Source organism: Aquarana catesbeiana, linkage group LG02 (genome assembly GCF_042186555.1).
Source record: "Aquarana catesbeiana isolate 2022-GZ linkage group LG02, ASM4218655v1, whole genome shotgun sequence".
NCBI classification, from domain to species: Eukaryota; Metazoa; Chordata; class Amphibia; order Anura; family Ranidae; genus Aquarana; species Aquarana catesbeiana.
The window spans coordinates 529,838,548-529,865,197 of NC_133325.1; the positions used below are offsets into that span (position 1 = coordinate 529,838,548).

The window sequence follows — 26,650 nt, forward strand, 5'->3', positions numbered from 1 at the left end:
CCTTTTAGGCCTTAGTGGCACTTTGGATGGATCTGGTCTTTATGGAGGCTATTTAAATCCAGTACGGATCCCTCCAGTGGAGCTCCTCAGAGCACATCTTCACTCGTGACCAACACACCTTAAGACACTGGCGAAAAAACTGATGTGCTCCAGGAAGGAGCGTAGAGATTTTTGGTGAGTGGGAAAAATAGGTACATGGAGGTAAGCGACCTTGATGTCGATGGACGTTAGCAGTTTTCCACCTTGTAGAATGGAGACCACTGATCAGATTGACTCAATGCGAAAAGAGCGGATATTCAAAAAACGTTTTAGATCTTTGAGGTCTGACATCCCTATTTGGTTTTGGTACCATGAAAAGGTTTGAATAAAACCATAACCCCTGCTCTTCCACGGGGACCACCAACCTTTTTTTCTCTGGATCCCTGGGAACGTTTGATCTAAGAAAACGAGGAGAAAGGAACTCTAGCTTGTATTCCAGAGATATTGAGGAAGCCACCATTTGTCTTGACACTTCCTGACAGACCCTTGAGAACTGCAGAAGTCTTCCCCCCCACTGGAGCAAGCAGGGGCGCCCATTCATAAGGAGGTCTTAGTATTTTGTTTTGTGGGTTTCCTTCCCCAGGGCTTCTTTTGTCCCTGGGGTTGACCCTGAGGTTTACCTCTTGAAACTGATGGTGGAGGCCGTCGTATCTGCCTGGAGGCTGATGCTCCTGGCACTGGAGAAAAAGCTCGCTAAAAAGAAAAACGCTTACTCCTCTTAACTGGCAAAAGAGAACTTTTCCCATTAGAAATTCTTTGAATGTATTTATCCAGATCGTCCCCAAACAGCCATTCACCGCGAAATGGAAAATTAGCCAGGAGCTTTTTGCATGGTGCTTCGGCTGACCAATTTTTCAACCACTCTACGCATATGCACCAGCCTGAGTGTAAGGTGTGAGGCCTGGAGAATAGAATCTCTCACAGCGTCTATTGCAAAACAAAACGCCCCTGGTATCCTGGCCAAATCTTGGGCCTGCTGATCAGGAATAATCTTGGACCACCTGTTTAAACTAGTCTCTTAAGGACTGACATACACCGATTGCTGCCACTGAACCTGTCAGAGAAAAATAGTTTTTAAATAGGAATCCCAACTTCTTATCCATTGGATACTTTAGAATTTGAGCATTGTCTACTGAACAAGTCAAATCAGCGTCCATTGCTGGCATCCCCCTTTTCTTATTAAATTCATCCCCCATAGGATAAAGTGTTGAAAACCCCTTCAGAGGAAAAAACTTTATCTGGGTGATCCCACTCAGAATACATAAGCTTTTTCAGCAATGAATGGATAGGAAAAGCATGAATAGCTTGGGGAGGTTTTAGCGAACCCAAACAAGAATTGGGATCATCAACTGACTCAGCTAATGGCAGCATGAATGTGGAACAGACCAATTCAGTAAGAGATTGTATCATCAATCTTTCAGATTGTGAACCCGATCCTTCCATATTTGACTCTTCAGAAGGAGTCATCAGCCTCTTTCTGGTCACCTGAGAGAAATTCATCTCTCGCCCCCGGTTCCTCAGTTTGAGGGTCCTGGGTAATGGAAGGGGACGTATCGTGTTTAGACCCACTCTGGGATGCGATTAAAGCATCAATCTTCTGCTCCAGCCCTAAAACGGTTGAGGAAAAAAAAAAAGCTCTTCAGTAATATAAACAGGGGTTGCAGTGTTGAAAGCAGTCAGAACCTTCAGGGGAGGATGCCATTTTTTTTTTTTAGGTGGTTCTAGGGTTTTTTGTGGATGAATAAGTCCTTCTTGAGCCTTTCTTTTTTTGGGTGTTTTTACCCCCCGCCTTCCGACCATAGCCCGATGCACAAAGCAGAGGTACTACCAGAAGGATCGCATCCACTGCTTGAGCAATAGTCCAGCCACTGTCGCTGCTATTAATGCTCAGCCTGCTGCTAACAGTAAATGTGTCAATAGGAAATGCCTGTTTCACCAAACCACTTTCATGCCCCTCTTTGCTCTTGTGTCCCTTCAACACCTTGCAGCAGCACAAATGGAGTTTTTAAAACACACTCCCGCGCTGGACGTTGGAGGACGCCAACGCCGCGCTAAGCCCTGACCCCTCTGTCGCATCATGCCCCCCCTCCTCTCTCTTTGAAAAGTTTTCCCGCGCAAGCGCGGGCCTCTGATCCAACGGCATTGGCTTGTGAGTGAGGGAGGGATGGCGTGGAGACCTGAGAGCCGCCGCCATGCAGGGGTGGTTAAAGAAAACGGCATCGCCAATCGTTTTAGCTTTCCCCTTCCCCGTGAAGAGAGTGAGAGTTTAGCCCAGGTGGGGGGTTTCTGTGGAAGAAACCCCCCCCCCCCCCCAAACTCACCGGAGGTCTGTCTGCTAGCCAGAGGAAAAAGCATGCTGCTTCCTGACACAGCATGATCTCTGAGGAAAGCATGAGAAGGTACGTGCTTCATACAGCCCCCAGTGGCGACACTTAGGCAGAACAAAATTTACCATGTAAAGGAGAATTTTCATAAGAAAATTTTAAAAATCCCTTACAAAAGCTCCACTTAATGAACATGAGTGGTTGGACTATACCAGGGGATAGTACAGACAAATCTCCCAATCCCTAATAACATATATCATGCAAAAAGGGAGAGAAAAGAGGAACACCTCTTTCTCCAAAATAAATGGGATTTTACAAGGAAATACTAAGTCCATCAGAAGTAGGTAATGATCAATCAAATTGATAAAAATATAAGCTCCACTTACCTTTCCTGCTGCAGGGTTTTCTGTGGTAAAAACAACAGACCCAATCTTCATCCTTCACGGTCGGTTCCGTTAACAACCTTCAGGAACAGGGGACCCTCGGAGAACCCACTCCTGGACCTGTAATAGCACTCCGCCAGTAAAACTTTATGGCTTTAAAATACGAAAGTACTGGTTCCCGGGGTCCAGCTCTCAAAGAGGAGAAGTGTTACAGGCAAAACCTCGTTTCTTCGGACACAAGGCCCGGGGGCCATTCAATTTGGCCTAAAAGACACTTTGAATGGATCCAACTGCATAGCTAGCCCCAGCAAGGATTGCTCCAGTGGAGCTCAGCACAGCACATCTTAACTCGTGACCAACAGCTAAGACACTGGTGAAAAAACTGAGGTACTCCCAGTAGTGGGAGGGGTTATGTAGGGAGTGGACTTCCTGTCTTAGGGTGTGCCAGTGTCCAAACCTGAAGGTGGCCTATAACCTACATAGTAACTACTTTGGCTCGGTGTCCCATGATGTACGGTAAGAAATTTGTTTTGCCATAACGCCATCAGTATCACCAGCAAAGCTACTTCATTATCATGCCATTAAAAGAAGTGGAGAATGTGCTCTGCATTTCGAGATTTCATAATTTGCCGAGTTACGAATGTTAATTCTCCATTAGTTTACAAGACCGACTGCTTCTGGCTCGTCCTTCCTTCCGAGCATGTGTGTTTGGACTTTTGTCTGACAGACTTGTGTACACACGATTGGAAAATCCAACAGACATTTGTCAGCGGAAAATTTATAAGCCTGCCATCCAACATTTGTCCCCGGAAAATCCGACAAAATTGTCCAATGGAAGTACAAATGGTTGGATTTTCCGCCAGCAGTCTGTCATCACACAATTCCCGTCGGAAAATCCGATCGTGTGTATGAGGCGACACTGTGCCGGTGATCTTTGACTTCTCCCATGTTGTTTAGTTAGAACTCCACCTCTTTAAAGTTGCCTACCCCTGCACTACAGTCAAACCCGCGGTTGTAGGAAAGAAATTTGCTTCATGTATAGCCAGCCTTAAAGTATATACAACTATAAATATTATTATAAATATTAATAAGTATATATAACTATAGACAAAATATATTTTTTTTGGCTAGAGCAAGAGAGGGTTCTCTCTAACCTCTGTTAGATTTTTTTTTTTTCGCCGTGTCCCATTGCAGAGATTTCCTTTCACTTCCTGTGCCATAGCCAGACAGGAAGTGAGATGAAATCACTGCAAATTAAGGGAATTTCTTGGGGACCCCTAGGTCACCAGAACTAGAATCCCCATTAAAAGATTTCCCCTCTATTACATTTCTGGGGACAACCCAAAATTTGAGATTTTCTTTTACTTCTACTTTTAATAATAGTAAACAGGACAAATAGAGAGGTTGAATCTCCTTAACAGGGGCTCAGACAGCAATAAAAACCGTCATGTGTTCTAGGCCATCTGCACTCTATCCTAAACTAAAAAAAAAATCGTTTTGCCTTTAGTTCTACTTTAAGGTGTACATTTTCATGCAGTTTGCACTTTGCGGTTTCCTTTGAAAGTCAATGAAAAAGACCAAAGTGCAAAGTCATTTTGAAAACAATGGAATCAATGCGATAAAAAAAAACAAAGCACTAAACACAGATAAGAGTACAAGATGACAGTTTGAAAATCTTTATCAAAAACAAGTTTGTACATGCAACTACAAAAACAAACAGTCTACAGTGTTTTTGTTTTGTTTTGTTTTTTTTAAACTGGATAACTAGTTCTTCATACATAATGAAAAAGAAAAAAAGTTAAACAAGGAAGGAAACTTCATTCCGTTAATTCACAACACTTTGTAACAGTGTGATGTTGTCTCCTTTCAGCATGATGCGACCTATAAAAACAAAACAAAAGCATAAGTATTCGGTGTATACAGTTTTAAGAATTCTGAAACTACACTATATAAAGTACTTTTTACTTTACTTAACCTGCATTGACTCAAAAAAGGTCAAATGTATTACTCGTCTTGACGAAAAAAAAACAATAAAAAAACCCTCACAACTGATTTCAATATCATTACAAAACAAATTATAGTTGACACATAATAAAATCAAGAAATAAAAGTCTGCCCACGACCTGAAAAAAAGGAAAATCGACTTGGCTGTAAATTCTGCATCTTGGAGTACGGTACAGGACACAGACTGTATATTCATAAACCTGGGGTTAAAGGCTACCATCTTCAAGTGCTGGACACTGGCAAAGCTTTGGATGCGTCTCTTCCAGTTTTTAGCAAGCAATGCAGAGTAACACAGGAACAGAGGCAAGGGGAGTCTGTACTGTACAAGATAAAGGAATTGCATATTCCTAGACCCTGGGATGTTACCAAACAATGAATCAGAAGGGTGGCCAACAACAAGGAAAACAGAACTGTGCTAACGGCTCTAACAAAATAGGGGGTCAAAAACACCCAAAGAGCGCCACTGAAAGGACCTTGACATCCTCCACATAGAAATTGGAGAACATGTGAAGTTAAGACCAGCTGGCAGAGTTGCAAAGCTGAGCAACAGACGCTTGATGGCGAAATACCAAGGAAACCCTCACCAATCTCTCAAAACAGAGGTACCAGATCTTTTAGAATCTTATAAACGAGCTGTCTTTTCCAATAGTGAACCTGGAGGCAGGACAATTTGTTTATTTTTTAAAGGCTGTGGCTTTCAGATAAACTGCTGTGACTACAAAGAAACAATAGAAACAAAGTTCAATTTACTTTGAATGCGAGATACAAGGAAGATAGTATAATGAAGACCGATACAAACTTAGAGGTATAGAAGGGTTTTGGGTGCAAGACTACTTTGTCCCTGTGAAGGATTAGAAAAAGAGTTGCTCATTAGACAGGGCTGCTGAGAAATGTCTCACAAATGTGACAGTCTATAAGGGTACTTTGCAGGAGATAACCAAAGTGGGTCCCTTGGGTGATCGCTCCTGCAAAGTGACAATAAAGGGCTCAATCCCAAATAGTAGAGCAACAAGTGGGTAAAAACATTTGTGGGGCAGCAAGCTAGGACACAGTCTAAATCAAACACTACAAACAATTTCTGCAGCGCTCACACAAATCTTTTGTGCAAAAATTAACATCAACCACTGCAATACAGGGCACCTTCCTGCCCAGGCCAATTTCCAGCTTTCAGTGCTGTCACTTTTTAAATGACAGTTGCGCGGTCATGCTACCCTGTACCCAAACTAAATTTTTATCATTTTGTTTCCACAAATAGAGCTTTCTTTTGGTGGAATTTGATCACCTCTGTGGTTTTTATGTTTTGCTAAACGAATAAGACCAAAAAATTTGAAAAAAAAATTAAAAATAAAGTTTGTTATAAAATTTTGTAAATAAGTATGTTTTATCCTTCACTGATGGGCACAGATAAGGCGGCACCTATGGGCACTGACAGGCGACACTGATGGGCACTTATGGGTGGCACTGATTTAACTGATAGGCATCACTGGTGGCACTAGCAGGCATTTTGCTTTGGCACTGATTAGCAGCTGCCTGGGCACTCATTGGCATTTCCCTGGTGGTCTAGGGTGGCATACCTGGTGGTCCAGTATGGTGGCCATCCCTGGTGGTCCTGGGCGGGCATCCGAGGGGGGGCTGCACTGATAAACAATCAGCACAGACCCCCCCCCCCCGTCAGGAGAGCAGCCGATCGGCTCTCCTCTAATCGCGTCTGTCAGACGCAAGTGAGGAAAAGCCAATCAACGGCTCTTCCCGTTTACATTGCGATCAGCTGTGATTGGACACTGCTGATCACGTGGTAAAGAGTCTCTGTCAGGGACTCTTTACCTAGATCGGAGTTGCAGTGTGTCAGACTGACACGCCGCAACAACGAACGCAGTGATGCGCGCCCCTGGATCCATATTCTGAAAGTCGACAAATAGGAAGTCTGGTCAGGATATGGCAACCACTTTGCCGCCGTCATTCTGCCAGACTTGAGGACTTCTACTGCTGCTTGCAGCACACTGCGTCCGAAGGCGATATCCTCATACCTCCTTACATCCACCTGATAACATTTTGTGAATGTATGCACTGAAGACGAAGTTGCGACCTTACAGATCTGAGCCATGGGAGGCCTAGTCACACACTGCCCAAGAAGCACTAACCGCCCTGGTAGAGTGTGCCTTAACTTGAAACGGGGGAATCTTGGACCTTAAATCATAAGTTTGAATTATCACTTGTCGAAGCCACTTAGCGACAGTGGATTTCGACGCTGCCTGTCCTTTCGTAGGACCCTCTGGCAGAATAAATAAGACAGTCTTATGAATCTGAACAGTTGCCTTTAAATAGATTTTCACTGCTCTCACCACATCAAGACAAATGTAGTGACTTTTCTTCCCTGGAACATGGTTTTAGAAAGAAAATGATGGCAGGACAAGATCTTGGTTCAGGTGAAAACCTGAAACCACTTTTGGCAAAAAGCCCAGACGAGGGCGTAACACCACTCTGTCTTCATGAATAATCAAATATGGCTCTTTACAAGAAAGAGCAGTCAATTCCAAAACCCTCCTTGCAGAGGATATAGCAACCAAAAATACCAGCTTCCTTGGCAGAAGGACTAAGGGAATATGCTGTATCGGTTCAAATGGATGTTTTTGTAACACTGACAAAACCAAGTTCAAGTCCCAAGGGCTTAAAAGGCGATTTAACTGGCGGATTAGTCTGCATCACCCTTTGCATAAAATCCCGGACTAATGCCCCGTACACACGGTCGGATTTTCCGATGGAAAATGTCCGATCGGAGCGTGTTGTCGGAAATTCCGACCGTGTGTGGGCTCCATCGGACATTTTCCATCGGATTTTCCGACACACAAAGTTGGAGAGCAGGAGATAAAATTTTCCGACAACAAAATCCGTTGTCGGAAATTCCGATCGTGTGTACACAAATCCGATGGACAAAGTGCCACGCATGCTCAGAATAAATAAAGAGATGAAAGCTATTGGCCACTGCCCCGTTTATAGTCCCGACGTACGTGTTTTACGTCACCGCGTTTAGAACGATCGGATTTTCCGACAACTTTGTGCGACCGTGTGTAGACAAAACAAGTTTGAGCCAACATCCGTCAGAAAAAATCCTAGGATTTTGTTGTCGGAATGTCCGAACAAAGTCCGACCGTGTGTACGCCCTATTAGAATGCGTAGCAAGTGGTCTTTGAAATAAAATCGATAAGGCTGAGACTTGGCCCTTAATAGTACTCAAAACCAACTTCATCTCTACGCCTAATTGTAGAAAGGCAAGAATTCTGCCTACGATATCTCCAAGGGTGCCAACCCTTGGATTCACACCAGGAAACATAATCCTTCCAGACTCTATAATATATAGTTCTGGAAGATGGTTTCCTTGCATTAATCAAATTAGAGATAACTGACCCAGAAAGCCCACGTTTCTTCAGAATGTGGCTTTCAATAGCCAGGCCCTTAAATTTAGTGTTTGTAAAGTAGAATGGACTACTTTGCTGGTGCTGCCAGAATTACCTGTTTTCTTTCCAGCCGGATCCTGCAAAGAAGTCGAGGCAGCAATTGAATAGGTAGGGAATGCATAGATCAGTGAGGACTGATCCCACAGTATCACCAACGGATCTGTTCTACATGCGAATGGATCCTTTGTTCTGGACACAAAGTTAACTAACTTTATGTTGAACTGGATGCTAGAAGATCTACATCCGGAGTCCCCCATCTTTGACAAACAGCCCGAAAATTAAAGTTACGCTTATCGGTAATGTCTTTTCCAGTAGTCTTTCAGGACAGCCACATTGAGAGACCTTGGCTCCTCCTCTTCCTGGGAAACACTGCGCCAGCCCCCATAAATTTACTCCTCCCCCTGCCAGCCTCAGTTTTTTCTAGAGCACCTCCGGTTAGCTGGGGAGACACAAGAACACGTTAATAACATACTATCACATATTACTATTGTGCCCTTTTTTAGGTCTTCCTCAAGACCCCCCAAAACTTCGGGTGGGTACTAGGGCTGTCCTGAAAGACTACTGGAAGAGACGTTACCGGTAAGCGTAACTTTAATTTTCCCTCCCCGTCTTTCAGGACAGCCACATTGAGAGGATAGACGAGCACTTATCACTTAGGGTGGGACAACAGCTTGCAATACCTTTCGCCCAAAGGATTGCTCACTTGCTGATACCAGATCCACTCTGTAGTGTTTCACAAATGTGGTGAAACTGGACCATACGGCTGCTTTGCAAATCTGCTCTAGCGTTGCTCCAGCTCTTTCCGCTTGTGAAGCTGCCATAGCTCTAGTAGAGTGTGCTTTAATTCCCATGGGGGCCTCTCTACCCGCTAGCCTGTAGGCCTGACTAATAGCTATTCTGAGCCACCTGGCAATGGTGCGTCTAGACGCCTTTTGTCCCTTTCTTGCTCCGCAAAAATAAAGAGAGAGTCTGACTTTCTAAAACACTTTGTCAGCTCTAAATAACGTAGGATACATCTCCTGACGTCTAAAGTATGAAACCTAAATTCCCTTTCACTTGAGGGATTAGGACAAAAAGTTGGCAAAATTACTTCCTGGCTTCTATGGCATTTCGAAGCCACCTTCGGTAAAAAAGCCGGATCAGTCTTAAAAACGACTCTATCCGAAAATACAACACAAAAAGGGGGGTCTAATTGAAAGGGCCTCTATTTCACTGACCCTCCTGGCTGTGGTTACAGCCACCAAAAAAACAGCTTTATACGTTAGGTCCTTTAGAGTACACTCTTCTAAAGGCTTGAACGGGGGTTCAGTCAGAACCTGCAAGACCAGGGAAAGGTCCCACTTAGGAAAAGAAGGACCCTGCACTGGTCTCTGTCTTGACAGGGCTCTGAAAAACCTGACCACCCAGGTGTTGGTGGCCAGGGATTTCTCTAGGTATGCGCTAAGCACTGAAACCTGGCTTTTAAGGGTACTGATGGCTAACCCCTTATCAGCCCCGCACTGCAGAAACTCCAGGTCTGCTATAGGGCTCTGCACCTTAAAAGAGTTTACTAGGCACCAAGCCTTAAATCGCCCCCAAACCTTTTGGTAGATTTGGTGCATCTCCTCTTTTTTACTATCAAGGAGGGTGGCTAATCAGTTGATCGGAAAAGCCCTTGCTTCTTAGAATCTCTTGTTCAGAAGCCAGGCGGCTAAGTTCCAGCGGGCTACCTGGGGACAGAGAACTGGGCCCTGCGATAGGAGATCCTTCCTGGTCGGAAGGAGACAGGGAGGTTCCACCGCCAACTGACCGAGGATCGAGAACCAAGCTCTCTTGGGCCAGTACGGAGCCACTAAAATTAGCATAGTGTTTTCCACCTGGAATTTTCTTAGAACAGCTGGCAGAAGCACCGAAGGTGGGAAGGCGTAACAAACTCTGAAGTGCCAGCTTTGTGTCAGAGCGTCTACCCCTAACGCATGCTCCCATCTGTTGAGAGAGAAGTATGGGGTCTTTGTATTGCTTCTTGAGGCAAATAGGTCTACTTCTGGGAGGCCCCATCTCCTGACTATAAGGTCGAAAACCTCCTGATTGAGTACCCAGTCCGCCTCTCTCAGCTGTGTTCAGCTGAGAAAGTCGGCCACTATGTTTTCTTTCCCTTTTAGGAACACTGAAAGGGACATAGCATTGGTTTTCACCCAGCCAAGGATCTCTGTGGCTAGGCTTAACAGAACCCCACTTCTCGTGCCACCTTGCTTGTTTATATAAGCAATGACCGAAGAGTTGTCGGACCGTATCTGGATCTGTTGTCCCAGTAGGTCTTCCTTGAAAGTTCTGAGTTCCAGTCCTACTGCTTTTAGTTCTTTCCAGTTGGAGGACCTCTTGAGCTCCTCATTTTTCCATGTCCCCTGCACCAACCGAGGTCCCAGATGTGCCCCCCAGCCTCTGCCACTTGCGTCCGTAGTAATCACTCTGGACACTGGAATGATCCACAGGCTCCCATGTGACAGACTTATCTGCTTCCTCCACCACCAAAGGGACCTTTTGACCCAAGGAGGGATTGAAAGCAGAGTGTCTAAAGACTCCTGGCTGTGGTCCCACACCTTTAGAATCAGTGCCTGCAGGGGACGGAAGTGAAGGCCTGCCCACTGGACTGCCGGGATGGCAGAAGTTAGTAGTCCGAGGGTTGACATGGCCACCCGTATTGGTACCTGCTGATTGCTCTGAAGGCACGCTACTGCTTGGTCCAGCTTCAGAATTTTCTCTGGTGGGAGAAAAACTGAGTAGAATCCAGCAGGTATCCCAGGTAGGAAATCTGTTGAGCTGGAATAAGGCTGGATTTTTACAGATTTAGTAGCCATCCTAGCCCTCTCAGGGTTGTCTTTGTTAATTCCAGATCCCCAATTAGTTGCTCTGAGGATGGTGCAAAGAGAAGTAGATCGTCTAGGTATGCAATAATTGATACCCCGATTCGCAAAAAAGCCATGGCCTCTGCCATGACCTTCGTAAATACTCGGGGTGACGAGGATAGGCCAAAATGGCAGCGCCTGAAACTGCAGGTGAATAGTTTTGTCTTCTACCTTTACTGCCAGGCGCAGGAATTTTTGAAAGGCATCCGCAATGGGGATGTGGAGGTAAGCGTCTTTCAAATCCAGTGACACCATGTAACAGTTTTGGGGAAGTAGCGCCCTGACTGTGAATATCGATTCCATCCGGAATCTTTTGTAAACAATCACTTTGTTCAGAGGTTTCAGGTTTAGAATTAACCTGCAACTCCCCAAGTGTTTTCTCACCACGAAAACATGTGAATAAAAGCCTGTCCCCCTTCTTCTTTTGGAACTCTGCAAACTACATTTTGTTGTTCTAGTTCCTTTAATGCCCCTAGGAGGGCACTGCTTTCGCCATACACCTGGGGAGAAGCGTTCTTAAGCTTCGACGCGGATGGGGTTCTGTAAATTCCAGACAGTACCCCCTTCGTATGATCCCCAGGATAAATTGGTTGGGGGAGTTTACTTCCCATTGTGGAAGGAAGGCTCCCAATCTTCCCCCCACTGTGACCCCTGAGTCACTGGGTCTTACTGGGCTGCTCAGGAGGGCGAAAAATCGCTTCTCCTTTGCCTCCAAGTCTTTTTCTCCTGTGACTTGGGAGGCCTGCTTTTTTGTGGACGAAACCCCCTCTTGGGTTGATTCGGGGGTTTTTGTTCCACTGGGAACGCCTTCTTTTTAGCGGCGGTACGGTCTAGTACTGTCTCTAGACCTGGGCCGAAAAGTAGATCACCGGTAAGCGGAATGCCACATAGTTTAACTTTTGAGGCATTGTCGCCTGGCAATGTTTTGAGCCAGAGGGCTCTTCTGGCTGAGTTGGCAAGTGCCGCAGTCCTGGCTGACATGCGCACTGACTCGGCCGAAGCATCCGCTATATATGCTACGCCTCTTAGAATTGTTGGAAATGACAAAATGGTCTCCTTTGCCGAACCTGCCTCAATATGAGCCTGGATTTGTGTAAGCCAGTGCTCGAGATTTCGGGCCACCACCGTGACTGCCATCTCTGGTTTCAGATTACCTAGAGTTGATTCCCAGGTCTTTAACAGGGAATCAATTCTCTTGTCCTTGGTATCTGTCAGAGCTCCCAGATCCTCGAAGGCCAGATCTGTGTGCCTGGACACTTGCGAGAATGCTGCGTCCAATCTGGGGTTCTTGTTCCAGATTGAGGCAGGATTGTCCGAAAAAGGGAATCTTCTTTTGAGGGACCCAGAAAAGAAGGAAGGGTTTCCGTTCGGGATCCTGCCATTCTTTTATGACCGTATCTATTAGAACCTCATGAACAGGAAATACTTTTATTTTCTGTTCCTCTAGTCCCCTATACATCTGGTCATGGAGAGATAGGGTCTTTTTATCCTCCTGGATACCCAGGGTGGTGTAGATAGCCCCTAGGAGGTTCTCTACCTCGTCAAGGGACAACTTGTACCTTGAGGGCTTTCTGCACTCCCCCTCCCTACTCTCTTCCTCCGAGTCATCCTGAGAACTGGAGGTAGCACTGTCTGGAAGTGCCTGCCACTTCCTCTGCTGAAGTAGTGGCCCCAGGCTGGGAAGATGCAGAGCTGGGAAGAGCGGGGTTGTATTCTGTGCTGCAGGTGAGGGTTTAAGGGGAAGCTGTAACCCTTCACACAGGGATTTAAAATGATTGGAAAGTTGAGGATAATTCCTTAACGGATGCTGCTAACCCTGACTCTTGTTCAGATGCCCTTTCGTTAACAAGTGCATCAATACAGTCCTTACATAAGACCTTTTTCCACGCCTCCCCTAGGGTATCCCCTACAGGAGGCACACTTTCTCTTAGAGCTGTGAGGGGGTTTTTTCTCAGAAGATTTCTGAAATACATAGAAAAAAAAACAAACGCCCATCAATATCCCCAAAAGCCTCACACAAGAATACAACCATGGGGAGAGTCAAGTCCCTCCTATAAAATGAGGGACTTGGTCTCCCCCCCCCCGCCCCCCTTGAGGGGTTCCTTCCCCTCCCCCCACTACAGGAACCATAAGGGGGAGGGAGAGCCTAGGAAGAGGGGGAACCCTTCCCCAACTCATCTCCATCCTGTGCCCGGCCCTCTATCAGCGACCCGGAACCCGGGGGTCAAAGGACACACATCCGCCCCCCGCCGGAAATGACGTCACCCGTCGTCCGGCCCGCTTGGCTCCACTGCAGCCTGTACACTGTACAGGGGGGACAGAGATGTCTCCTGCAAACAGCCCTGTGGCTGTGAATGAGGGCCTCCCCAGACTTCCACCAGCGCTCGGCGAAGTGGGGGAGGGGGACGAGATGCGGCCGGTGAGTAGCCTGCTGCTGCCCCAGAGACCCCTGTCTCTTAGTTAGGGACTTCTTAGAAATATAGCCCCCAGTCTCCCTGACTGTTTAGGCCTGGTTCCTAACGCAGTGTCTCCCCACCGGGGGAAACACAAATAACTGAGGCTGGCAGGGAAGGAGTAAATTTATGGGGCTGGCACAGTGTTTCCCAGGAAGAGGAGGAGCCAAGGTCTCTCAATGTGGCTGTCCTGAAAGACGGGGAGGGAAAATATGTCGGGGTGAAGAAACCATTCCCCTGGGAATAATCTGCTGGCGGCACAAGTAGTCCGCCTGCCAATTCTCTATTCCCTGAATGAAGACTGCCGATAGGCACGGAATATTTCTTTCTGCCCAAGTTAGAATATGGTTCACCTCTCTCTGCGCTGAAAGACTCTTGGTGCCCCCTTGCTAATTGATATATGCCACAGCTGTGGCATTGATGGATTGGAGCCTGACAGGACAATCCCTTAACCTGGAAGTCCAGGCTTTCAGAGCCAGATGCACTGCCTGAATCTCTAGGATGTTGATGGGCAAGGCTCTTTTGGTTCTTGACCACTGTTCCTGGACAGTTGTCTTCTCTAGTACTGCTCCCCAGCCTGAAAGGCTGTCATTTGTTGTTACCACTTTCCAGATAACTGGTCTGAAGGATTTTCCTTTTAGCAGATGCTTTAGTAACCACCAATTGAGGCTTTGGGACACCCTTGGGGACAGCTGCATTGGCAAGTCCAAAGCTTGGATGGTTTTGTTCCAAGCAAATAGAATACTGTTTTCCAACAGTTTTGAATGGAACTGGGCATAGGGAACTGCTTCTTTCCTAACAACCTCATGCAAAGGCGAATGGAGGGATCTCCTTTTGACCTGACCCTCTGCACTAACTCTCTTATGGAGTAGTTTTTTTTTTGCCTGGGTAAGAACACCTTTTTCTGGGCTGTATCTATGATCAGACCCAAATACTCCAGCTTTTTTAGCGGTTTTAAGGGAGACTTCTCTAGGTTGAGAACGCAACCCAGACTTTTCCAGGTAACTGGTTGTAATGCATACACTTTACTCTGAACACTGATTGGTCTATTAGCAATAGATCGTCTAGGTATACCAAGACTGTTTATGCCCTGTGCCCTTAAGGTGGGGCTAGCACTTTTGTGAACATTCCAGGTGCTGTAGCTGGCCTGAAGGGCAAGGCTACAAACTGAAATGCTGCGGTTCTACTTAGAACCGCAGAAACCTTTGGTGAGCGGGAAATATATGGACATGCAGATATGCATCCCTGATGCCGAAAGACGCCAGAAGTTTTCCTCCTTGTAGGATAGAAACTACTGACCTGATCGACTCCATAGAAAGGAGCGGATTTTCAGGAACTGATTTAGATTCTTTTTGGACTAGAATGGATCTGTTGAATTTCTGCATGGATCTGTACATGTACAGGAAACGCATGAAAAAGCAGTGAAGGTTTTAAGGAATCTAAGAAGAAACTATCAGCTGACTATTGAGGTAGCTTGACAGAGGCAAGAACCATCTCTGTAAGCGATTTGTACCAGCAATCTCTCAGAGGAGTAATCGGTTTGCCTTTCTTTCTGATCACCTGAGGGTAACCCCTCATCCTCTACCCACTGTTCCCTTGATAAGGGGGTCTAAGGTGGGGGAGGGGGATCTAACACGCTTCCTATGCCTTTGGATAGCGGATGCGGTTAAAGTCGCTAATTTTCCTTCTAGACCCTGCAGGGCGGAGGAAAAATGCATTTTCAATCATGTATACAGGAGCTGAATGTTTTCTCCTCTAGAGTCTGATGGTGGAGGCCATCGCCACTGCCTAGAGGCAGCTGCCCCTGGCGTAGGGGAAGGAGTCCGTTTAAATAAAAGGACTTTATACCTTCTTTTGGGGGAAAAAAAAAGTACCTTTCACATTAGAAATCATTTGGATGTATTTGACCAAATCCTCACCAAATCGCTCCCCATGAAAAGATTAACAAGTCAGAAGCTTTTTTGCAAGGGGCTTCGGCTGACCAACTTTTAAACCACAGGGTCCTACACATGTGTTTTAGCACAAGCGCAAGGCAGGACACTTAGTGAATAGTCTTTCATGGCGTCTATGGCAAAACATAGAGCCTTTGGTAGTTCGGCTAACTCACTGGCCTGTTGTGCAGGGACCTCCCTAAGGGCCTCTTTTAAACTGGTCCCTTAGGGACTGACAGATGCCTATTGCAGCGACTCCAGGCTGAGAAACGGCACCTGCCAAGGAAAAGAGGATTTTAACAAAAAAATCCAACTTTTTATCTGTTGGATCCTTAAGCATTTGTGCATTGTCTACTGGACAAGTTACATTTTTATTGATGCTGAAATCATAGCGTCTACTGCAGGTACTTTCCATCTTTTGTGAATTTTTCCTCCATGGGATAGAGAACTGAGAAACTTTTTGGAGGGAGAAAATGCTTATCCGGATGATCCCATGCAGCAAGAATACGTTTTTCTAGTAATGCATGGACCGGAAACGCATGAAAAGGTTGTAAAGGTTTTAAAGAACCCAAGGAAGGGACCAAACTCAGCTGACTCTGTTTGGGGTAGCATGAAAGTGGAACAAACCATCTCCATAAGAGTTTGTACCATCAAGCTCTCAGATTGAGAGGTTGCAAAAGGTTCAACTGTTGTTTCCTCCGCAGAGGAATAAATCGGCTTGTTTTTCTACGTGATCGCCTGAGGGCAATACCTCATCCTGTGCCCACTGTTCCCTTGGTAAAGGGCTTCCTATCTCCTTGGATGGAGGATGCGGTTAAAGCAGCTAATCTTCCTTCTAAGCCCAGCAGGGCAGAGGAAAATGCATCTTCAGTCGTGTATACAGGGGCTGAAGTGTGAGAAGCAGTTGCACCACCAATAGGTTCCAATGACTCACCCTGGCTTGTCATATTTGGTATCTCCGGAGAGGATTACAGTGTGGAGGCATGACTGGAGTTCCCAGCGCCTGGGGGTGGAATTTTTGGCGCCCTTGTGGTAGCTTTGGAAGTCACAATTAGAGGTCGACCGATATAGCGGACGATATTTGGTGATTAATCTGCATTATAACGTCTGTAATAGAAAGTCAATGCAAGTTGCCTGAAGTCTTCGGTGAAGCGACTTCTCTCTGGGCAGCCTGCCAAGTCTGATAAAAGAAGCTAAAAGGATACAATGTTTCTACTCATCAATGAACTGAACTCCGTGTGTAGGAGTTCTCAGTTTAACCATTTAAAGACTAAATCTTTTCTGACATTTGTTGCTTACAAGTAAAAAGCTTGTATTTTCTGCTAGAAAATCACTTAGAACCCCCAAAAATTATATATATTTTTTTAAACAGAGACCCTAGGTAATAAAATAGCGGTTGCTGCAATATTTTATGTCACACAGTATTTGCACAGCGGTCTTTCAAACGCAATTTTTTTGGAAAAAATACACTAATGAATTAAAAATTTAAAAAAAAAAAAAAAAAAAAAAAACACAAAGCAAGCAGTAAAGTTAGCCCATTTTTTTCGTTCAAAAGTTTTGATTACCTGTTTTTGTGTATTTAATATTTAAGATAGTTTTTTTTTTTTTTTTTTATCTAAATTATACATACAAGTGAAGTGATTGGAGGTTTGTTTTGTTTAACCACTGGGCACTTAATAACCTTAATAACCAGACCAATTTTCAGCTTTTGGTGCTCTCACATTTTGAATGACAATTACTCAGTCATGCAACACTGTATCTATATGAAATTTTTGTCCTTTTTTTCACACAAATGGAGCTTTCTTTTGGTGGTATTTAATCACCGCTGGGTTCTTTATTTTTTGCGCTATAAAAGAGAAAAAGACCGAAAAATCTGTAAAAAAATGCATTTTTCTTAGTTTCTGTTATAAAATTTTGCAAAATTAGTAATTTTTCTTCATATATTTTGGCCAAAATTTATACCGCTAAATATCTTTGGTAAAAATAACCCAAAACGGTGGATATTATTTGGTCTTTGTGAAAGTTATAGAGTCCAAAAGCTATGGTGCCAATATCTGAAAATTGATCACACCTGAAGTACTGACGGCCTAATTTCTTGAGACCCTAACATGCCAGAAAAGTACAAATACCCCCCAAATGACCCCTTTTTGGAAAGAAGACATTCCAAGGTATTTAGAAAGATGCATGGTGAGTTTTTTGAAGTTGTAATTTTTTCCCACAATTCTTTGCAAAATCAAGTTTTTTTTTTTCACAAAATTGTCATATTAGCAGGTTATTTCTCACACACCACATATGCATACCACAAATTACACCCCAAAACACATTCTGCTATTACTCCAGAGTATGGCGATACCACGTGTGAGACTTTTACACAGTGTGGCCACATACAGAGGCCCAACATGCAGGGGAGCACCTTCAGGCATTCTGGAACACCCAGGCCAATTCTCTCTCCTACATGTAAAAATCATTATTTATTAGCTAGAAAATTACATAGAACCCCAAAACATTATATATGTTTTTTTAGCAAAGACCCTAGAGAATACAATGGCGGTCATTGCAACTTTTTATCTCACACGGTATTTGTGCAGCAATTTTTTGAACGCTTTTTTTTGGAAAAAAAAACAGTTTTGTGTGTTAGCCCAATGTTTTTGCATAGTATGAAAGATGAAGTTATGCCGAGTAAATAGATAGCCAACATGTCACCTTTCAAAATTGCACGCGTTTGTGGAATGGCGCCAAACTTCGCTACTCAAAAATCCCCATAGGCGACGCTTTGAAAATTTTTACTGGTTACATGTTTTGAGTTACAGAGGAGGTCTAGGGCCAAAATTATTGCTCTCGCTCTACCAATCGCACCGATACCTCACATGTGTGGTTTGAACACCGTTTTCATATGTGGGCGGAACTTACGTATGCGTTCGCTTCTGCATGCGAGCACACAGGGACAGGGGCACTTTAAAAACTTTTTTTTTTTTTTTTTTTTATTGTTCATTTTACTTTATTTTAGTTTGATTTTTTTTTAACCTCTTTTATTCCTATTACAAGGAATGTAAACATCCCTTGCAACAGGAATATGGCATGACAGGTGCTCTTTACAGTGAGATATGGGGTCAATAAGACCTCACATCTCACCTCTAGGCTGGGAAGCCTGAAATAAAAAAATAAAACAAAAAAAGATCCTGGCTTCGATCATAGCGGTGAGTCGGTAGGAGCACCGGAGAACGATCTCTCCCTCTCGCCTCCCGTAAGAACGATCAAGCAGTGGAACAGCCGCTATGATCGTTCTTATGGTGTAGGGAATCGCCGGCTAAAAAAGCCGATATCTGAATGATGCCTGTAGCTGCACCCATTATTCAGATATCCCCGCACAAAATCAAGAATGTCGTATGACAGCCGGCGGGCAGGAAGTGGTTAAAACAAATTTTTTTTTTTTTTTAACACAAAGTTGTCCATTTATACAATATTTCTAACACATAGCATGTACATACCAAAAAATGACACCCCAAAATAGATTCTCCTACTCCTCCTGAGTACGGCGATACCACGTGTGAGACTTCCACAGCCTGGCCACATACAGAGGCTAAGTACAGCCGAGCATGGTTGAGCATGGCTGAGCATGGCTGAGCCAAGTATGACTGGGTATCACAGGTTATGGCTGGGTATGGCGGGGTATTGCACAGTGTTGTGGGGTATTGCAGAGTATTGTGGGGTATTGCAGAGTATTGTGGGGTATTGCAGAGTATTGTGGGGTATTGCAGAGTGTTGTGGGGTATTGCAGCGTGTTGCGGGGTATTGCAGCGTGTTGCGGGGTATTGCAGCGTGTTGCGGGGTATTGCAGCGTGTTGCGGGGTATTGCAGCGTGTTGCGGGGTATTGCAGCGTGTTGCGGGGTATTGCAGCGTGTTGCGGGGTATTGCAGCGTGTTGCGGGGTATTGCAGCGTGTTGCGGGGTATTGCAGCGTGTTGCGGGGTATTGCAGCGTGTTGCGGGGTATTGCACATTATTCTGGGGCATTGCAGATTAGTGCAGGGCATTGCAGATTAGTGCAGGGCATTGCAGAGCATTAGGGATGGATGGATGGATGGATGGATGGATGGCTGGATGTTACTGGTTAGCGCTGTGGGCACTACACATGCAGCCCACAGTGCTACTGCCATCCATCCATCCCCCTCTCCGCTCACAGTGTACCGATCGGAACACAGAGGGGAGGAGAGATTTGATGGTGCGATCACATGGTAAACGGCCGCAACCAGCAGCCATTTACCGGGATCCGTGATGCGCCGGGTCCTCTGGACCCGACGGTCACGGATATGGTCAGGTGTGCGCCCCAGGGGGCGCGCGAGAGGGGAACTCTGGGAAGACGTCATAGTACGTGATCCCAGAGTTAAGCAACCGCCCTGCTGCCGTTCATTCGGCTATGGGCAGGTTGTAAAGTGGTTAATATTTAAATGTAAGAATTTTTCTGTATCACTTATTACTTAAGGTTGCTTTCACATTCGGACTTTCACACTGAGACTGCAGGGGAGCCATTTTGCAGGCACTTTTAGCCCAAAAGCGCCTGAAAAACGCCCCATTGTGAAAGGGGTCTAACTGTTAGATTTTATGACATGAAGGGAAAAAAAAAAAAAAAAATCGGCATCATATAATCGGCCATCGCCGCCGCGATTTCTAAATATCGGCATCGGCCAGAGAAAAACCCATATCGACCGATATGTGACCTTTAGTCACAATGCTAAGTACAAAAGCAGAGGCAGTTTAAGACAAATACTATTTGCTGAGCAATAGTCTAGCAATAACGTTACCAAGATAGATAGATAGATAGATCTGTTGAAACTTATATTCTCATTAAGTACGAATCAGTTTAGCGCTGACACATTGCCAAATATGCAATACAGCTTTTACATTGCTATACCCCCAGCCCCTTAGTTTTCCCAATTGGGGTGGAACATTTTGTTCAATTCAAACCCGCTCGTGCAACTGGGACCACACAAGCTGTTGTAGCTGGAGCTGCTGAGAAACAACGTAATAAGGTATGTGTATCTTTACTCCCTCTAGAGGAGATTTTAAGGCATGACAATGTTTTCATATGGAAGAAGAAAAAAAAAAAAAAGGCATAGGTGGACTTTGCCGTTCCTAAGCTTCTTCCTTGCCATTTCCTCTCTGCAGGATCTGCTGAAATAGACAGATCCAAACTTCACCCATCACGGCCGGCAGCGTTAGAACCTTCAAAGACCGGGTCCCTTAATAGGGGTTCCACTCCTTATAGCACCCCTCAGGACAACTTTAGGTAATGTAGCAAGACCAAAAAAAAAAAAAAAAAAGTTACGTACCGATAACGTCTTTTCCAGTAGTCTTTCAGGACAGCCACCATGAGAGATAGTCTCCTCCTCTTCCTCTAGGAAACACTGCGCCAGCCCATAAATTCTTACTTCCCCCTGCCAGACCTCAGTTTATTCCAAGATTACCTCTGGCCAGCTGGGGAGACACAAGAACACATTATTAACATACTATCCCATATCATTATCATGCTGCGTTCTGGTCTTTTATAAGACACCCCAAAGTTTCGGGTGGGTAACTAGGGCTGTCCTGAAAGACTACTGGAAAAGACGTTACCGGTACGTAACTTCAATTTTCCCCTTTCGTCTTTCAGGACAGCCACCATGAGAGGATGAACGAGCACTTACCAGTTAGGGTGGGACTACAGCTTGCAATACCTTTCACCCAAAGGCTTCCTCACTAGCCGACACTAGGTCTACTCTGTAGTGCTTTACGAAAGCTGAGTAGCTGGACCATGTTGCAGCCCTGCATATTTGCTCTGGCGTTGCTCCAGCCTTCTCTGCCTGAGAAGCTGCCATAGCTCTGGTAGAGTGTGCCTTTATACTTATTGGGATTTCTTTCCCTGCTAATGTATAGACCTGACAAATGGTTGTTCTGAGCCATCTGGCAATCGTGCGTCCCTTTCTGGTCCCAGAAAACAAAACAAATAAAGAGTCTGACTTTCTAAACGCCTTGGTCAGATCTAGGTACTGAAGGATACATCTCCTTACGTCCAAAGAATGAAATTTTAATTCCCTTTCCCCTGAGGGGTTGGGACAAAATGAAGGTAACACTACCTCCTGACTTCTGTGGAATCCAGAAGCCACCTTAGGCAAAAATGTCGGATCAGTCTTGAAGAAGATCCGATCTGGGAAAATAACGAAAAAAAGGAGGTCTGACAGATAAGGCCTCAATCTCACAGACTCTCCTGGCAGTTGTCACTGCTACTAAAAAAACTGTTTTTAACGTAAGATTTTTCAGAAGACACCCTTCTAACGGTTCGAAGGGGGTTCCCGTCAGGCTCTGTAAAACTAAAAAGATAGGTCCCACTTGGGAAAGGGAGGGCCTTGAACCGGTCTCTGTCTAGACAGAGCCTTAAAGAATCTGACCACCCACGGGTTGGTGGCCAGATGTTTTTCTAAATAAGCACTCAGTGCTGACACCTGTCCTTTAAGGGTACTAATGGATAAACCCCTATCTGCCCCGCACTGAAGAAATTCCAACACAGCTGTGGGACTGTGTACCGAAAAAGAACCTTCTACACACCATTCATTGAAACATACCCAGACCTTGTTATAGATCTGGCGTGTTTCCTTCTTCCTGCTGTTGAGGAGGGTGGAGATCAATTTCTCAGAAAACCCCTTTGATCTTAATATACCCTCCTCAGTAGCCAGGCCGCTAACTGCCATTGGTGTACCTGTGGACAGAGGACTGGGCCCTGTGAGAGGAGGTCCTCTCGAGGTGGCAGGAATAAGGGAGGTTCGACCGCTAGCTGCTTGAGTACTGAGAACCAAGCCCTCTTTGGCCAATGTGGTGCTACTAGAATCAGGGACGTGTTTTCCATCTGGAACTTCCTGAGAACTGCCGGCAATAACGCCGGGGGCGGGAAGGCATAGCAGATTCTGAAATGCCAGTTTTGGATCAATGCGTCAACCCCCCCGTGCTCCCTCTCCTCTGTTTAGGGAGAAAAAACATGGGGCTTTTGCGTTGTTTCTTGATGCGAACAGATCTACTTCTGGAGGACCTAATTTCTCTGAAATGAGATTGAAAACCTCCTGGTTGAGGATCCAATCGCCCTCTCTCAGCTTGGTTCGGCTGAGAAAGTCTGCTATCACATTCTTTTCTCCTCTCAGGAAGACTGCTGAGAGTGAGGGTCTCGGCCCAGTTCAGAATGTCTGATGCCAAGGCCAAAAGGACTCCGCTTCTCGTGCCGCCCTGTTTACATGGGCCACGGCGGACGAGTTGTCCGACCGCACCTGAACATGGTGGCCCTGTAGCTCCTTTTTGAAAAACCTGAGTGCTAGCCTGATTGCCCTCAGCTCCTTCTAATTGGACGACCTTCTTAGTTCATTGTCCTCCCAGGTGCCCTGTGCTAAAAGGGAACCCAGATGCGCCCCCCCATCCTTTGCCCTTGCGTCTGTGGTTACCACCTGAGAAACTGGGATGAACCACAGACGACCCTGCGACAAGTTTGAGACCTTCCTCCACCACCAGAGGGATCTCTTTACTTGGTGCGGAACCTGTACCAAGGTGTCCAGATCTTTCTGAATGTGATCCCACGCCCTTAGGACAAAGGACTGTAAGGGACGAAAGTGCAGACCTGCCCACTGTACTGCTGGGAGAGTAGCGGTTAATAGTCCCAGGGCCGACATCAGAACTCTTATGGAGACCTGATTGCTGCACTGGAGAGCGGCCACTGCCCTGTCCAGTTTTAGTACTTTTTCTGCTGGAAGAAACACTCTCAGTAGTGTTGAGTCCAACAGATAGCCTAAGTACGTGATGCGTTGTGAGGGAATCAAACTGGATTTCTCCAAGTTCAGTAGCCACCCTAGACCTGTAAGGACCTTCTTTGTTAGTTCTAGATCTTTGACTAACTGTACTGGGCACGCTGCAAATAGGAGCAGGTCGTCTAGATATGCTATCACTGATATTCCCTGGAGCCGAAGAAAGGCCATAACTTCCACCAAAACCTTGGTGAAGATGCAGGGCGAGGAGGATAGCCCGAATGGCAGCGCCTGAAACTGTAGATGTACCGTTGTTCCACCTACGTCTACTGCTAGCCGAAGAAACCTCTGCGAAGCTTCTGCTATAGGGACCTGTAAATACGCGTCCCTTAGGTCCAGCAACACCATAAAGCAGTTGTGGGGTAGCAGGGCTCTGACTGTGAAAATTGTTTCCATACGGAATCTTCTGTATGTCACTGACCTGTTCAGGGGTTTTAAATTCAGAATCAGTCTGAATTTCCCTGTGGGTTTTTTCACTACGAAGATGTGTGAATAGAACCCCTCTCCCTCCTGTACTCTGAGAACCACATTTTGATCTTCCAGATCCTTTAGTGCTCCCAACAGAGCCTCGGCCTTTGCCGTGCACCTGGGTAGGTGCGTGACAAGGAGTCTCCGCGGGGGAGGATTTGTAAATTCGAGACGGTACCCCCTTCTTATAACCCCTAGGATAAAGCGATTAGGGGATATTGCCTCCCACTGTGGAAGGAAGGCCCCCAGTCTTCCCCCCACTATGGTTGGGGAGTCATTGGCTTTTACAGGGCTGGTCAGGAGGGCGAAAAATCGCCCCTCCTCTGCCCTTGCCTTTTTGACCCCAAGATCTCTTTTGCCCTTCCGGCTTTGAAGCTTCTTTATGTTTTTGCGGACGAAACCCCTTCTTTGTTTGTGTAGGGGTTTTCCGCTTAACTGGGAAGGATTTTTTCCTGTCTGCTGTGCAGTCCAAGACGGTCTCTAAACCTGGGCCGAAGAGAAGGTCTCCTGTTAAAGGTATCCCACACAACTTGACCTTAGGAGGTGCTATAGCCTGGCCCAGTTTTTAGCCAGAGGGCTCTCCTGGCAGAATTGGCCAGAGCCGCTGATCTGGCCGACATACAGACCGATTCTCTCCAGGCATCAGCTATGTAGGCGATACCCCGCAGAATCGTAGGGAAAGAAGATAGAATGGTTTCTTTTGCCGTTCCAGCTTCAATATGCTCTTGGATCTGGGAAAGCCAGTGCTCCAGGTTGCGAGCCACAACTGTGACAGCCAACTCAGGCTTTAAATTGCCAATTGTTGAGTCCCAAGTCTTTTTGAGGAAAGAATCTATTCGCTTATCCATTACATCCACCAAGGCCCCCATGTCCTCAAACACCAGGTCTGTGTGTCTGGAAACCTGGGAGAAGGCCGCATCTAACTTGGGATTTTTATTCCAGATAGATGCAGGATCCTCTGAGAACGGAAATCTCTTTAGGGATCTAGAAAAAAAGGGCTTCCCACTCCTTTTTAATAGTTTCAACCAGTACCTCATGCACTGGAAAAACTTTTCTTTTCTTCCCCCAAGCCCTTGTACATTTGGTCATGAAGGGTCAGGGGTTTCTTGTCCTCCTGGATACCGAGGGTTGTATAAATAGCCCCTAAAAGGTCCTCTACCTCTTCCAGGGATAATTTATAACTGGAGGATTTTCGGGACTCCCCGTCCTGGTCCTCCCCCTCTGAACCATCCTGGGAATCGGAAGAGGAACTGTCTGGCTGTCTTTGTTCCACCAAGGAAGGGCCTGGAGCTTCTTCTGCCCTAACTGAAGTTGCAGGCTGGGCAGGAGCAGAGCCTTGAGCCTGAGGCGGGGTTGTGTCCTGGGGAACTGGATTAACGGGAGGCTGAAACCTTTCAAATAAGGCTTTAAATGAAGAAAAGGTGGACGAGAGCTCCTTTACCAAGGCTGCTAGTACTGACTCCTGCTCAGAGTCCCTCTCTTTAACAAGGGAGTCTATGCACTCCCTACACAAGACTTTTGGCCATGATTCCCCTAATGTGTCCCTGCAAGAGGCACATCTCTTCTTAGAGCTATGTGTAGACTTAGACTTCTCTGTAGCTTTCTGAAATACATGAAATAAAATTGTCAATTTTTTTTTTTTTAAACTAGGACACAACCCTGGGAGTGCACTAGACCCTCCTTAATATGTGGGGATCTGAGCCTCCCTCCCCCTGACCACCCAGGGTGTCTGGCCCCCCCCCCCCCATGACAGGAACTATACATGGAGGGACAATCCCAGATAAAAAGTGCCCTTCCCCAGGGAGCTCTTACCTTAGGAAGGCTGGAGGTAGTGTCCGTTGGCTGAGCATCTTGCTTCCGACATGACTGCAGGTGGTTGCTACTACCGAGTCCTACGCTGCCTGTGCGCGTCCCAGACTCGTCTCCAGCCTGTACCTGGCTTCCCTATCAGCTCCGCAACCCGGAACCGGAAGTCGGGGATCAAAGGCAAGCATTCGCCCTTCCGCCGGAAATGACGTCGCCCGTCGTCCGGCCTGCCTCTTTTTAGTTCCAAAACAAACGGCCTGTACAGTGTACAGGGAAGGGCAAACACCTGCTTGCTGCGGCCCTGTAGCCGCGATAGGGATCCCCCGCAACCCGAAGCCGCGTTCGGCTAGGATGGGGTGGCAAGTGAAAGAGGGGAAAATACCCCCTTGCTCCTAGGAAGCCCCTGCTCCCATTTACCGGATCAAAAAATCACAAACATCGGCCACAGTCGCCCTGACTGAGTGGCCTGGCTCCTTGCACAGTGTCTCCCCACCGGAGGAAACACTAATACTGAGGTCTGGCAGGGGGAAGTAAGAATTTATGGGCTGGCGCAGTGTTTCCTAGAGGAAGAGGAGGAGACTATCTCTCATGGTGGCTGTCCTGAAAGACGAAAGGGGAAAAAAGGGAAGAGTCCTGGTTCCTAGGGTCCAGCCCTCAATGAAAAGCATTACAGGCAAAACCTCGCTCTTCTATGTGAGGCCCAGTTACCATCCTGTGGCCTCAGCGGCTTGGATGGATCTGGCCGTGGAGGTTATTTAAATCCAGCATGAATCCCTCCTGGAGCTCCTCAGAGCACATCTTCACTCATGACCAACACCTTAGACACTGGTGAAAAAACTGATGTGCTACTGGATGGAGGAGGGGTTATATAGGTGAACTTCCTTGATTGGGTATACCAGTGTCAACACCTGAAGGTGGCCCATAACCCATTAATTACTTAGGCATTTCACAATACAATCCTCGGCATACACAGCTCCACCAAGTCCCAGCACGATTACATCACCACCCACCTCATGCGTAGCGCCCAATGGGCTTTCTTCAGTTGCCTGAACCTTTGAGAAAGCCCATTCGTGTGAAATGGGC

At 46.1% G+C, this 26,650-nt stretch overlaps 1 protein-coding gene across 2 annotated transcripts in view; it reads right to left on the bottom strand.

Annotated features, from left to right (window-relative positions):
* Positions 1-4,406: 4,406 nt before the first annotated feature.
* The window catches only part of SNRPE (small nuclear ribonucleoprotein polypeptide E), a 63,643-nt gene continuing 41,399 nt past the window's right edge, over positions 4,407-26,650 (bottom strand). For both annotated transcript variants that reach the window (XM_073615844.1, XM_073615845.1), the window contains one exon: positions 4,407-4,627. In XM_073615844.1, the coding sequence (XP_073471945.1) occupies positions 4,572-4,627 (56 nt within the window). In that variant the 3' untranslated portion in view covers positions 4,407-4,571. The remainder of the gene's footprint in view (positions 4,628-26,650) is intronic.